Source organism: Tachysurus fulvidraco, chromosome 2 (genome assembly GCF_022655615.1).
Source record: "Tachysurus fulvidraco isolate hzauxx_2018 chromosome 2, HZAU_PFXX_2.0, whole genome shotgun sequence".
NCBI lineage: Eukaryota > Metazoa > Chordata > Actinopteri > Siluriformes > Bagridae > Tachysurus > Tachysurus fulvidraco.
The window spans coordinates 22793326-22809426 of NC_062519.1; the positions used below are offsets into that span (position 1 = coordinate 22793326).

The following is a 16101-nucleotide window of genomic DNA, read 5'->3' on the forward strand; positions in this document are numbered from 1 at the left end:
CACACAGACTCACTCACACAGACTCACTCACACAGACTCACTCACACAGACTCACACACAGACTCACTCACACAGACTCACACACACAGACTCACTCACACAGACTCACACACACAGACTCACTCACACAGACTCACTCACACACGCACACAGACTCACTCACACACGCACACAGACTCACTCACACACGCACACAGACTCACTCACACACGCACACAGACTCACTCACACACACACACAGACTCACTCACACACACACACAGACTCACTCACACACACACAGACTCACTCACACACACACACAGACTCACTCACACACACACACAGACTCACTCACACACACACACAGACTCACTCACACACACACAGACTCACTCACACACACACAGACTCACTCACACACACAGACTCACTCACACACACAGACTCACTCACACACACAGACTCACTCACACACACAGACTCACTCACACACACAGACTCACTCACACACACAGACTCTCACACTCACTGACTCACTCAAACACACAATCTCACTCATACACACACACTCACTCATACACACACACTGACTCTCGCACACTCACACAGACTCGCACACTCACACAGACTCGCACACTCACAGGTAACTTCATATACAGAATCCACAGCTACAAAAAATTGAGTAGTTGATTGCTTTCTAGTTTGACTAGAGAAAAAAAGCCCTGTAACCCACTAATGGAACTCAGAGCATTCTAGGAAATTCTTCAAGCCAAATAAATGTCTGGGTTTCTCTGAGCCCCTGGAGAGAACTTTTCACGTTTTAATGATCCATGCAAATAAACCAAAGCATGACGAATGACGGTGATTTAACTGATTGAGCTTCAAGAGTGAGTTTTTTCCAGCCAGGGAATTTTCTCACAGGATGTTTGTCTGCGTCTGTTAAGTATATTAAATCACGTTGGCTCTTTTCTCATTAGAGCTCTGAAGTGTACTCCTCAGGAGTCATTCTTCACTAATAATGGCTTCTTATTGGGGTCACAGCAGCAGGGATGATCCCACCACCGAGGAGTGGACTTAGTTGATATAAGGGTATTATCCCTTTTCACACTTATATCGTGTGGATATTATCGATATTCCATTCCGTCATGGTGAAGGTTCTCTACAGATTGCGATCAGAGATTTTTTGTTTTTGTTTTCAATTTATTGCATTTTGGTAGATGTCTAACGCGAATGACTTACATTTGTATCTCATTTTTTATACAACTGAGCAGTCGAGTGTTAAGGGCCTTACTCAAGGGCCCAGCAAGTGCAGCTTAGTGGACCTGGGATTTGATCTCACAACCTCCCGACCAGCAATCCAACACCACTAAGCTACCAAATCCCCATTTGAACATTTGTGTATTAGTGTTACTGGATCTATGATTGACTTTTGCACTTTAATGGGATTTGGACACACTTATTGTTTCCTGTCAAATCTACACTTGTGACCCATCAAATGTTCTGTACTAAATGTCCAGTTATAGACTAAAATACTGTTGCAAGCGCTATCTATATCTAAAATAAGTTGTTTTACAGTTTATTTTTTACATGCACTAACAACAGACTTAAGAAAGTAGATATTTATTTTGGTGAAACAAAAGGCTGCTGATTTGGAAAATCGATGCGGGTGTGACACAAAATCGATATAAACAACCATCAGGCTTATCAAACTAACATTGACCTGCGATAATGGGATGCCTTTAATAATGAGAAACAGAAGTGACGCATCCCTCACGAAAGTTTTTGGTCTTGAGGTAAAAGTGAGATTGTAGGAAAAATGGAACTGCAAGATACGAGACACCTTTGGGTTGACTTTGAGAAATTTCTTGTGAAGTGTACTCACATGGGGATCGGTGTGTGTGTTTGTGTGTGAGACCTAGTGAGAGCTGTAAAAAATATCCCAGCTAGTGCTGTTAAAACCCTATCAGTGTGTAAACAGTGTGGGATGGGAGACGAGGGGATGCTAGAGCTACTGAAGTGAAGTTAACCGAGGAGTTTGTGATTGAGTGCACGTTCTTCTTCAACCTTCACTTTCAGCCATCCCCCCTCCCTCCCTCCCTCCCTCCCTCCCTCCCTCTCCCACCTACCCTCCCATACAATTCCTCTGACTGCCAGTGTGTGTTTGTCTGTGTGTGAGAAAGAAGCTTCTGTTTCAAATATCAGCTGATATGAGAACGTTTACACTCTCCAGTGCCTTGTGTTTTCCTTACATGTATACGAATCATCCATGAGGTGAGGAGAATCACGTTCTACATCTCAGTTACCTCACTGTAGAATCTAAAGCGACAGCCTGGGAAGATAAGGCCGTCATGACGCTTGGCTCTTTTATCTTTCGTCCAGGAATACGTTGCAACATCCAACCGCAACACGACCTCTTTATCCAGCACCGTTATCACAGCAGAGTCAAAACAAACATGGACGACCGAGCAAAATTATCGCAGGCCAAAAATCGTTAATAATCCGGGAGTGGAACGTCATCCGTCTGCACATCAGATGACATTTTCCCGATTCCTATTACGATAAGACGGGCTTCTCATCAGTCAGGACAGTTGGCTGAGGGGAACATGTGCGCACACATATACACACACACACCTTTCTCAATACACAAACTTCCCCTTAATCGAGCTTGTTCCTCTCAAAGTGACTCACTATAAACCAGATAGTACTACACTAAGCTACAAATAAAATAAAAATGGGAGTAAAGAGATATGATTGGCTAATTAAAAGAATACACTAGGCTAATTAAACAAAGGAACAAAAAACAAAGCTTTACAAAGTACAAAGTAATGTCCAAAGCTAACCAAAGACACCACTAGGGAATAAAGTAATAAGTATTAAGTACACTTAGGGTGCTATTAAAAAGTGGAGTGATCTGATTGACTACTAGATATGTGAGCGACTTAAATATAAGCAATTATAAAATGATGTCATGTTATATGTTGATTTTAAAATGGGCTGCCATGTGGTGTTTTATAGCGACACAGTAAGTAAATCTAACAGAATGAAAATATCTACAACCTGCTTGTTATTAGCGTATTTTCTAATTATAGACACAGAACACTTTAAAGCACGTGATCGAAGTATAATGTTAAATAAGTTAGGGTGACGGTTAGCATAAATTGCACAGTGTTGTAACGTTAACATCCATTAATATACCTGTGTGGGGGAACCACTTGAGGGAGACAGGATTCAATGTCAAATGTCCAAATTATGAGATTCAGTGTATGATTCTGTGGCCCAAGCCTTTGACCCATCGAGAGCTGTCGAGTATTTCTGCAGAACAAGATCCACTCAAACGTGATGGGAATTTGGTATAAAAGACAAACACGGCCGATCGTGACAGGTATGTCTTTTACCTCTGTGATGCTGGTATATTTTTGTTTGTGGCCATGTTTCCATTTACAGAGCAGGTGGTTCTTTTTCTTAGTTTCTTTAGGTTCGGTTTAATTCAGCTTGAATCTATTCATTTTTACAAGTATCAAACAAATGACAGATTTCCGACTGATCTCGAAATACAGGCGCTGTTGATGTCTGATCAGACCTTCCTCTGAGGATCAGAATCATTGTCACACGCCCACTTCTATACTTTCTGGAACTTTATTTATTATTATTTGTTTTATTTTAGTACTGCTTCTACTTTATAGTACTTTTAACTGCTTTTTCTTTCCTTTTTTTGCCCTTTTGAATTGAATCTTTTTAAGTTCAATTTTCCATCTTTAGTATCCATCCCATCTCTATTACCAAAGCAAGCAACACCAGGGCAGATTGTGCAAACTCAATATTAAAAAGTATTTGCCCCCTGCTGATTTCCTCTATGATTGCATTTTGTCACAGTAAATGGTTACAGGTTAAATAAATAAACAAACAAACAGACACATAAATAAATGGAAATGAAAACACAAAAAAGCAAAACTTTAAACTAAAATTATTCTAGGGAAAAAGGTTATGCAGCATCTACTGTGCTACAGTCAAGTGAAAAACGAATGAATGAAATATATATTTTGTGTTTCCGTATTTGCTTTTATTGTTATTTTTTGAGGATTTACACCATTAATTCTGACAAATATGCGAAAAAGAGAGAAGAGATTAGAGACGGGGAAAATATATTTTAAGAGCACTTTACAATGTGTGTGTAAATGTGTTTGCATATGTTATAAACAATTACGTTTCTGTTTAACAAACCTGATTGTACAGGGATTGGATTCTCCAGAAGGAAGACTGTCTGCTTCCAGTGAGTCTTAGTGCACTGAGGAGATGTGGAGAACATCACCTGGAACCAGATAGAATTATGAATTAAACTTAAAAAAAAAAAAAAAAAAAAAATAAGGTTTCAGATTCTGATAAAGTAATTTAGATTCTGATTAAAAACAAAAAGCTGATGTGAATTTATTCAGAATTTAATAAAAAGTGATTCAGAATCTGATAAGTGATTCATATTCTGATAAAAAAAAACTGATTCCGATTCTGATAAAAATGAATTCCAATTCCAATAAAAATTTATTCAGTATCTGATAAGTGAATCAATACAACAACCAATACAACATTTAAATGACTGTATATTACAATCACACCCCCAGTGTCACCCATATGAGGATGGGTTCCCCCTTGAGTCCGGTTCCTCTCAAGGTTTCTTCCTTTACCAATTTAAGGGAGTTTTTCCTTGCCACTGCTGCCTGAGTCACCTCAGACTTGCTCATAGGGGAATAAATACATACACATTGTGAACTATATATATCTAATAATAATCTAGAATTTTTGTTCTGTTAATTCTTATTTCTTTTATTCTTCGTTATTTCCTTTATCATTAATTATGTTTACCATCTGCTCTATGTTTATGTTCTGTAAAGCTGCTTTGAGACAATGTCTATTGTAAAAAACGCTATACAAATAAACTTGAACTGAATTGAATCAGATTCTGATATAACCAGTTTCAGCATCTGATAAAAACTGTTTCCGATTCTGATAAAAACTGATTCAAATTCTGATAAAAACTAGTTTCAGTATTTGATAAAAAAACAGTTTCGGTATCTGATAAAAAGTGATTCAGATTCCAATAAATCCAGTTTCAGATTCTAATAAAAAAAGTGATTTAGATTCTGATAAAACCAGTTTTAGTATCTGATCATTTATTCAGATTCTGATAAAAAAGTGATTCAGATTCTGATAACAACAGTTTCGGTATCTGATAAAAACTGATTCAAATTCTGATAAAAAACTAGTTTCACTATTTGATAAAAAAATGTGTTCAGATTCTGATAAAACCAGTTTCAGATTCTGATTAAAAAAAAACTGATTTAGATTCTGATATAACCAGTTTCAGATTGTGATTAAAAACTGATTCAGATTCTGATAAAACCAGTTTCAGAATCTGATAAAAAGTGATTCATATTAATAAAAAAAACAGTTTCAGATTCTGATAACTGATTCTGGTCCAGGCTATTTCTGATACTAATAATGAATTTAATTAAAAAATATCCAATTCTTATAAAAAAGATTACAATCAGACAGGAGCTCTGACTGAGGTTCAGACTGTGGGGTTATATTAATAAACATGGAGCTGTACAGAAGATAAATTGTGCTGTTATTTAACAAAAACATCAAGGTGGTAAATGTATCACATCACACCGACATGGATGATTACTATACTGTGTTGTGAACGCTGTTTTTATTTCTGTTCTGTGTGGTTGATGGAGGAGCACGGATGCTGAGTGTGAGAAAAGAAACACAGCTCGGGTGTGACAGGAAAGCATGAGAATGTAATTGTAATTAATTTGCTGTTAAAGCAAACTCACCTTGTTCGTGCAGGCTCGGTCAAAAAAAATATCAAAATAGCCCACCACAGCCTGGGAAGATATATATATATATATATATATATATATATATATATATATATATATATATATATATATATATATATATATATATATATATAGAGAGAGAGAGAGAGAGAGAGAGAGAGAGAGAGAGAGAGAGATCACAAAAGAAAAAAGTAAATACTGTATGTTGCTTTTAAGTACTGTACCTAAAAAAAATAACCAAGTTGACGTCATATTGTATTTTCATGACATTTTGTGCATAATATGTCAAAAAAAAATTTTACAATTGAAAATCCACCTTCTTTGTTTTTTATACTTCTGTTCTGAATATGTGATTAAGTCCATTCGTCTCATCACCTATTCTCCTCTTCCTGCTCTGCCTCTCATTGATTGTGTTCTTTGTGTCTGCATGCATGTGTGTGTGTGTGTGGTGTTGTCAGCTGTGTCAGGATTAAAAGCTATTAGTTCCGCTTCACTGCAACTGTCTCTCTCTCTGTGTGCGTGTGTGTGTGTGTGTGCGTGTGTGAGAGAGAGATTGATAGAGTCACTCTTTCCTCATAGGAAAGGATCAGTGTGTGCCTTCATTCTGCTGCTACACAAATATATGTAAATATACATTCATGTTGTACGAATACCTACAGTTTTGTATGTGTTCATGAGTATAATTAATGTAGATAATAGCTGCATGTGTGCATCAAACATTACACACACACACAAACGCACATACACACCTGACAAGGAAAGTGGGAGAATATAATTTTTGTACATGTGTATGTGAACTGCACATTCTTTTCCATTTTATCCAATTTTGCTCTGTGTGCAGTTTCCATATACAGGCCTTTGCACTGCAAAGAGCTGAAATTCCCAGGATGAAAGTGTGACCTGCTTTAGCTCGAGCGTCCCAGTAGTCTTTGCTGGAGGCTGTACATTTCATCATGCAAACACACGTGTTCTTTTAGTCCTTGTAATTGTGCCAGTACGAGAAAACAAATTCCAGGGTAGAACAGCGGTAACAATATGGCCCGTTTTCATCTAAACTGTCCCAGGAGGCATACACGATCTCTCACACACACACACACACACACACACACACACACACACACACACACACACACACACACACCTGTAATGATGACATTGTGAGTGCATGTGTTTATGAAGTTTATCTCTTAAATGAGAGAAACCTCTAAAGCTAAGAAGCAGCAGCTTTTGAGATTCGCTGAAGAATCTTTAAGTGCTGGGATACCAAACTATTTAAATGCAAAGCCGCAAAGACCTCGGACAAGAAATTGTTATGAAATAACAGAACAATAATAATTATCTTCGGTTCTTTAATACTTGAGATACTCAAGATCTATCCCGTGTCAAAATGAACCCTAACCCATTATTACCAAGTTTACCATAGTTTGCATACACACAGATTAGTTACATATGTGTATGTGTTACACATTGTTAAAAGGTTCAACAATACATGGAAGTTTTCAAAACATCATAAATGCTTAAAGTTTACTTCTGTAGTTTATTTCAATCTGCTAAATGTGTCGTAAATGGACATCGATTTTACGTGGCAGACAATAGTTTAGTCAAAACACACAACAACAATTTAACCTCAATACATGTTTTAAATGATTTCTGACATAGCTATGATGTTCATAGTAGCTTTGACATTTCCCATTTATTATCATTATTATTATTAAATTGTTATTATTATGATTATTATGATCAGTATATTATTATTGCATCATTATTTTATTAATATATTATTATTATTATTGGCAGTCACGTCCGTATAAATCTCAACAAAGACCAGTGGAATCAGAGTACAGCGCGAGAGCACAGAAATGAAAAAGAGCGCGAGAAGAAGAAGAAGAAAAAAGGACACGTGCGTTTATGTTTTATTCTCATTAAAAGTGTCCGGCCTTCAGAGGCGGCAACACGTCCAGGATAAGCAATGAGCGCGCGCTGTCGTGCCCAACCCAGGAGCAACACGACAAGCGGAGGGAAAATTAATAATTATCATCATGGCTAACGGCGACCGGGGAGCAATTCATCATCGCGCTCTTTCCCGGTGCTATCGTGGCGGAGCAGCGCGTGCTGCAGCCAGATACAATTATGCGGCGCGAGCTGCAGAGGAGGGCGGGAAAACGGGGATAATGCGCTTCTGATGGGCTTTATTTGTGCGTGAGAGCTGTCACGCTCGGCCTCACCTCTCTCTCTCGCTCTCTCTGTGCGCATTTCATGAACACACACACGCACACACAGATATTCGCACGCACACACATACGCACGCACACACACACACTCTCCGTTACGTTCCGCCGCATTGGTAGCGAACAAACAAGGTTTAATTCGAGAGGAAGAACACTTACACGCGCTGGCACCGGCGCGCACATTCACGTGCCAAATAATAAACACAATGCGGACACAATGACCGGTTACCAACACGCCCCACAGCCCCGTACCCGCTTCTCTCTCTGTGTCTCTCTCTGTGTCTCTCTCTTTCTCTCCCTCTGTCTCTCTGCATTACCCATTGTCTTGTCTTTTTGTTTTTCTTTGTACTCCCTCTGTCTCTATCCCTTCCCCAACTCGTTTCCTCTTTTATTTCCCTTTTTTCTTCTGCTTCCGATTCTGTTCGGTCTTCCAAATAAATTCGCGTTTTCATTTGTCGTTTTACAGCATAATAAAATATATTTTATTTCTTGTTTTTACATGCATTCCGTACATTATTTCTCCTTTTGTGCTTCTATTTTGTCATTCACACGTTCTCTCTCTCTCTCTCTCTCTCTCTCTCTTTCACACACACACTCTCTCTCTCTCTTTCTCGCTCTCTCTCTCACACACACATTCGCGCTCTCTCTCACCCCCCCCCCCTTGCGCGCGTTTGGTTAATGAAAACCCAGTGTTTATTATTATGATCCGTATAAATGGTCCCATAAGAGAAGTGTCTCTCACATTGCGAAGTGTGTGTGCGTGTGTGTGTATGTGTGCGTGTGTATGTGTGTGTGCGCATGTGTGTATGTGTGTTCGTGTGTGTATGTGTGCGTGTGTGTATATGTGTGCGCGCGTGTGTGTGCACGTGTGTGTCCGCGCGTGAGTGTGTGCGTGTGTGAGAGCACCGCTTCCCGTTGACCGACACTCCGGAGCACGGCGAGTGTTATTTGTCTTCGGTCGGCGCGAGCGCTGCTGTGCTGTTCATTTAATGCAAGGTTAGGCAGCCTGATGTGATGAATGGAGTGTCGGTGAAAGAATAAAAGCAGGCGCTCCATCATCAGAGGAGGGTTTTTTTTTCTAGTCTTTTCTTTCTTTTTTTTTTTTTTAAAAAGGGGTCGTTATTGGGTCTCATTTATTGCTACTTGAAACTGTACCAAATTATGCTGAATATCTATCTATCTGAGCCTTTACAGGAAACACAGAAAACACATTTACAGAATACTAGACTGGTTCTGGTACTGGGGTTCTGAGTGGAAAAGTTCTGCACATGTGCACATATTTTTTTACAGTCGTTTCTTCTTTGAAATACGGTATAATGGCAGTATATTGGACAGTCTGTATTTAAAACCTATGTCCGGTTTTGGTTCGTGTATAAATTCCAAGTAAAACGTTGGTTATCATCAGCTATTTAGTCCAATAGTTTCTTTTAACACAAAGAAACATTCAAAAAATGTTTACAAACTCTGTTTCATCTGGTGTAAGACTGCAAAAGTGGGGAAAGAGATAACAGTGTATTGATTAATCTATAAAACTGAGACCAGCTTGTTACAGATGCGGATGCGTGACTGCACCGGAATGGGAACGAAAAGAAAAATTAGTCTCTTTAATGCACATGTACATGCACAAACACCCACAAAAGTTTAGTTTATAAAGTAACTGTGAAGTGATTCACCTCAGACACCTGGCAGAGTGGGTAGGACTGGGGTCATCTATCAATCATTCAGGTGTCACCTGACCCATCTCAGCCAATCAAAGGCCTCATCCATCTCCTCTTCCCTTAATTAATCTTCACTCTTGACAACCTTGATCACTGTGTGTTTGTAAGTTACTCACGGTGCAGTACGAGTTAGCTGTTATCTTCAGGGTAAAATCAGCACTAAACTCCAGCTCAGAGAGAGTGACAGCATTACAGTCCAATGTCTGGGGAAAACACACACACGCGCGCACACACACACACACACACACACACACACACACACACACACACACACACACACACACACACACACACACAATTTAACATTGAATGACATCTAATCATAGGTCCTATAATGTGTGTGTTTAAGATGAGTTATTGGCACCCCTACTTACCCCTGGGGGGTGTCGTGTGTGTTAATAATAATAATTTCAACCGTCTGACACATTTAGTATTTACTGCTGTAATTCCACATTCACTAAAGAGACCAAGTGACCTTTGAGCAATGTCGGAAAAGTTTTTTAGTGTGGAATGTAACGCATTTGAAGTCGTCGATCGGGATCGATTTTTAGATAGCGGACAGTAATAGTACGTGATGTAAAACGTATAAAAAGGAATGTAATCAATGCCATAACTGTTTAAAAATTCTTAATATTCATTGGATTTAATCCCTTTCCCTCTTTCCGCATCCCCCGTGTACAGTTACGAACACAGGTATTTAGATATTAATTTTAATGCTAAACATAAAAATGCACTGAATTCCAGTCTGCATGAAGAAATTAACAAATTACTGAAAGAATGAGCGTTTGTAGCCGGTGTACCTGAATAACAGTGGACTCTGAGATGACCGTTTCGGGGTTCAAAACCTCGACCACGGCTTCGGGAATCACTGCCTTCTTCATGCAGGACATCTTAAAGCCGTACACGTCGTCCCAGTACGCGATACGATCGCGGTGTTTCTCAGAGTCGCTCACAGCTGCTAGGCTAATGGTGCATAGGTCCGGATAAACTGAGAAGCACAAGGCAGAAGAAACAACAGGAGTTATATGGAATGTTTTGGGAACGATTATTTCATTTCACCATCATCTGAACGTTACGTGTGTAACTTTCAGCCTTTAACTGCAGTGCATTCTGGGTAATACAGACAGCTACTCAACAGTCAGGAATCCGTCTGAACGCTTGAACGATAAAATAACCTCTAGTATCATTCACATATCTTCCTTGAGGTCTGGGGAAGAGCCTTCAACATTAAAAATATTCATTAAGAACACTCAACAGAGGGTTTAGCATTGAGGACAGAAGTTTCTTCTGTGTTTCTAAAGATGGTAAATATTTCATAACGTATAAAAAAAGAAAAAAAAAACAGCTTCTGGCTAGACGAAAGCTGAATTAAGCTGGTCGTAAATGCTTGGTGTACATTCATCAGTTTTAATGCGTTTTATGGTCATAAGAATAGCGCTTAGAGCTAAACGCCGTTCCTGCTGCGGAAGCTACGTATGCTACATGCTAATGGTAGATTTACTAATGAAGGCTGAGGTCTCTCTCTTTTTCTTTCTCTCTCTCTCTCTACATTCGCTCAGATTATAACCATCACGTAACTGCTGACACACTGCAGCTGCAGACTGGTTTGCAAATAAAAAACACGGCTTGGGAAAAACGTATAAAAAAAACAAAAGTAACAAAATGATCTTAGATAAAAAAATGAATACAATGTGATTCTAGTGAATTAATGAAGTGGGTCCAAATGTAAAATAAAACCTGCACATCAGTGAGACATTTTTAATAAGGCAATTATGATGTTATAAGAGGAAAAACGGTGCGGTTGCATAAATACACGTCGGTTGAATAAAGAATTAACAGCGGATGCGTTAGAAAGCAGTCAGGATATATAAATGAATCGGTCATGTGTCTCTCAGAGAAGATAGAGCTGACGGGTTTTAACGGCTCACGGCGTTTTCTACACAAAGATCTGGGGTATAATGTGAACAATACAAACATGGCTCTCTGTTAGTTTTTTCCCCTCTCTCATCACTCGAAGGAATATAACTACATCACACACACACTTCTGTGACGTGGAAATGCTGAGCAGGTAACGGGACGTCCCACTGCAAGTGTGCAAGTGAGAGAGAGATAGAGAGAGAGCGGGAAAGAGAGAGGACGTATTCCAAAGATTCATCGCTTTGACATCATTGTCCTTCTCGAGCCGGTGCTCACAGCCCGTTTATCACCTCATGCTCGGCCATGAAGAGGTGCACAGCGGAAAGTGCCTTCATCATGGAGGAAGGATGGAAAAAGAGAGAGAGAGAGAGAGAGAGAGAGAGAGAGAGAGAGAGAGAGAGAGAGAGAGAGGTTAAAGATGAGATTTGAAGGAGGGGGTTTAATACTATAAAAGGAGAGCAGTAAAAGAGAAAGGAAAGAAGGAACAAAAAAGAGAAAGGCTTTTATTCTTCTTCCACGTGTGTTTATTCCTCCCCATCCCTCCCTACCTCTATCCCATCTCCACCTTCATCACCTACTCTACCCTTATTTAACCTGCGTCTGCGTATGTTGCTGCATTGACACCGTCCTCCAACCTACAGGTGATTATTATTTCTGTTCAGATCAGCAGTGTCTGTGTTTCTCTCTCTCTCATGATCCCAAAACAGAAACTGAACTTTAGATCTAAATTAGTAGTAAAGTATCGATATGTGTAATTTACTTGTGTGCTAAAACAAAATTCATAAATAAAACATAATAGTGTCAGAGTCTGATGAAGGAAGAGGAACAAAAAAGGAAAAAAAATAGTGGAAACAATTCAATTAGCGCGACACATTTATTTGGGGCCAAACACCCACACTCAGGGAGCCGTACATTTACAGACCTGCTAGAACTGTTGCTGAAAGCAATTGCAGGAAAAAAGATCTAGAAAGATCTAGAAGAGAAGATAATAAGCAGCAGAGTGCCATCACTGGCCTATGGTGGAGACCTTAAGTCTCAAAATTGCCCCTTTTCCACCGAGGCAGCCAAAGCACCGGCTCTGAACCAGGAAAAGTGGTTCTTAAGTAGCACCAAAACATTGCTGGTCTAGACTAAAGAACCCGCTTACGTCAGGGGCTGTGGGCGGGGCTACTGTTAGATAATGTACCTTAAGTTTACTAATGTTTAATACACTTTTACTTTACCACAATATGATCAGTTATCACATGATAGTAGGTAGCAATGATGTAAGTACACATGATAGTAGGTAGCTACATGCTAAGGCTAACTTTTTTCTGTGTTAATGCTAAAATAATGTTATGTACTTTCTCCATTACAACCTCCGTTTATACAGATTACATGGAGCTGCACGTACACGTTGGATTCGCTGCGTTTGGATGTTAATGTAGGTTCACAAAGCCATGAGCATTAACAGTAAAGTAACATCCGCCATTGCTGATGTTGATGTTCTGTTTGCCGCTGCTGCGCTAACGTTGCTGTGTAACGTGACACGTATACTGTGACGTCAGACTCGGCTCTGTGACTGCTCTCTAACCGATGGAAAGGCAAACCGGTTCTTAGAAGGATCACCAGTGGAACCAACTTTGAACCAGCACCAGCACTAGCTCTGAACCAGCACTCGGTTCTTTTTTGGTAAATGATGTGAGACAAATCTAGTAAACAAAATGAATACACACGAGAAGCAGAAACAATGGCAGTTAGATGATGAGCCTCACATCCTGTTTGGTGTCTCCTCTGTTAGATTTGTCGGCTCGTTGCGGGGAAACATGGCTGAATTTAATGTTGATTGCACATAAATTGTAAAAGGAGCATCAATCAAAATATTTGGTGTTTGACCAAATCCAAGTCCAATTATGGCCAGATTTTATATTTTGGGCACACGGTTAAAAAATTATGACTACAAATGTACTATCAAAATTGACCCAACAATGGCGCTAGAGTGTTTTCAGCAGTAAGCCAAAATTTGGTGAATGTTCTTTAGACTCTTCAGAGTCAGTGGACCAAATTTCACACATTTTTATCAAACGCTTCTATGGGCTCTGACAGAACGAACCAGAAACAAACAGTGTTCTGAAACAGCTTCAGTGCTTGGCCCCCTAACAGAAAAGCACACTAGGTATAGAATACAGAAATACATACAAGGGAATAAAATACTAAGAACCTGGAATCAAGGGAAGTAAAAAGTGTCGGTATGGGAAACTGAAAAAAGGAATAATGTCCACAGGAGTAAGAACTGTGGTCAGGGTTAGAGAGAATAACGTCGATCAGAAGGGCAGGCTGGGCCGAAGAAGGGCTAGACACGGAGAAGACAACCAGCATCGTTAGAAAGTTCCGCTTATGTGATCATGTGACACAAAAGGTCCAGTTTGGAGGATTAGAAACCCCTTATAGAGGAGCAATCATTCCAGTGGAGCTTTTCTCTCACGAACACTTTCATTTTTCTTACAGAAATGTCAACACTGAGCGCCGCAATCCTCTCTCTCTCTCACACCCCCCTTCACCACCCCACTGGACCACTATCAGGAGCAATGACCCCGTCTCTTTTTCTCCCCATTCTCACTGAAGCAGTAAAGATCAGGCAGTGGAACTGCTGCTCTGCTGTCACTCACAAATCTCTCTCTCTCACACACGCACGCACGCACGCACGCACACACACACACACACACACACACACACACACACACACACACACACACACACACACACACACACAGCTGCATATGCTGTATATGAATACTATCCCCTCCAAATGAATGTGCATACAGCTGATCGGCACACAGCAAATATCCATAATCTAACAACATACAAAAAAGGACATTTAATAGGGGACAGGGGCATAAGGAACAGGGGCTTTACATTACCTTTTATTAAGGACAGAGTCTGTGGAGAAGACAGAAGTTTTAACAAGACAACGACCGAGAATCAAACCGAGACGATCTCCAGAACTGAATCATACTGAGCATTTACGAATGTCCCAGAGGGAGCCTTAAATCCTCGAGGAACTAAAAACGATTTCTCAAGAGGGACGACAGAAAATTGAACCACAATGCAGATAAAAAGCTAATTAGGTTTTCGAGTAGATCTCTCAAGGCTAGAACGGTCAACAACGGCTTTGTAACGGAGCAGTAATCTGGATCAGCTGTGGGGATCAATTGTAGAATTTTTTAAGCGGATATACGCACTGGAAGTTAAATACCAAAAGTGTCTGAAGACCTATTTCCCCCAGTCATTAAGAAAAAAGCGAAAATCAAGAAGAAAGAAAGGAAGAAAGAGTGCATAGTGTGTACTGTGATTAATGTTTGTGTACGGTGTGAATCACTCCAGCGCCGCCACATCAATCTGCGACTTTGTTTATTAATCCAACATAAAGCCATTTTTAATCTCCAAATTCAGTCTTTGCTGAAACTACAGTACAGCATTGACTCTACATTCTGATTTCTAACACACACACTCACACACTGCTCACCTGAACCTCTCTCTGCGAGGTATCGTTCCCTGGCGAAGATCACCGAATCCAGCATGGACTCAAAAAGCAGGAAATAACCCTGTAGAGAAAAACAGGATTTTTCCATCACACTGCAGAAACTAAGCACAATCACAACTACACTTGAAACAGACACCATGACAAATGTCAGCTAGTGACTATAAAATAGCAAGGTTTCGATTCAGAAATAATTTTACAGCTCTCTGTGCAAAGAAAGGAAATCCTGCATGATTTAATAAAATAATATTTCTTTATCAGTGTCTCCAAAGGATTTTTCAATAATTAGTCAACATTTTATGAGGATTAAGGACATTGTTTTATATACTGTATATACACACACACACACACACACACACACACACACACACACACATATATATATATATATATGAATGTGTGTGTGTGTGTGTGTGTGTGTGTGTGTGTGTGTGTGTATATAATATAATGTCAGAAATATACTGATGTTAAGCTGCACAGTCGAACAAAAGTTGTTTTATTTATTTTTTTTGTTTGTTTGTTTTGCTGAGTCAGCATTAGCGTTATCATAGAGCTAGGACGACGTTTGCAGGAGTTTCATCGGTTTTTGTGTAGCTTCTGAAATATTTAAGACTTAAACCTGTTTGCTTCTACTGGGAGGTTACGGCATCGACGGGGAAATGTTTGACGGTGAAACCAAATAAGTATTTGTTAGAGAAACAATTGAATTCAAAGCTTTTTGAAATCCAAATCAACCAAACGCCAAATAAATAAATAAATAAATACATTTTTAAATAGCCTTGTTTATTCAGGTGAAAAAAAACCCACATGTCCAATGATATGGGTGGAAACAAAGCACACATAGAATAGAATATTAATGTTTTTATCAGCTAGCAACCACCGGCAACACAAATTCACCC

At 39.5% G+C, this 16101-nt stretch overlaps 1 protein-coding gene across 2 annotated transcripts in view; it reads right to left on the reverse strand.

Moving 5' to 3' along the window:
- The window catches only part of prmt3 (protein arginine methyltransferase 3), a 50092-nt gene that overhangs the window by 4395 nt on the left and 29596 nt on the right, over positions 1 to 16101 (reverse strand). Inside the window, exons 11-15 of one of the 2 annotated variants that reach the window (XM_027152251.2) lie at positions 15188 to 15266; positions 10566 to 10753; positions 9882 to 9968; positions 5814 to 5864; positions 4204 to 4291 (exon numbers count right to left, since the gene is read on the reverse strand). In XM_027152251.2, coding sequence (XP_027008052.2) covers positions 4204 to 4291; positions 5814 to 5864; positions 9882 to 9968; positions 10566 to 10753; positions 15188 to 15266 — 493 coding nt within the window. Of the gene's footprint in view, positions 1 to 4203; positions 4292 to 5813; positions 5865 to 6568; positions 6898 to 9881; positions 9969 to 10565; positions 10754 to 15187; positions 15267 to 16101 lie in introns of those variants that run through there. The other variant, XR_007138415.1, reaches the window with a different exon arrangement.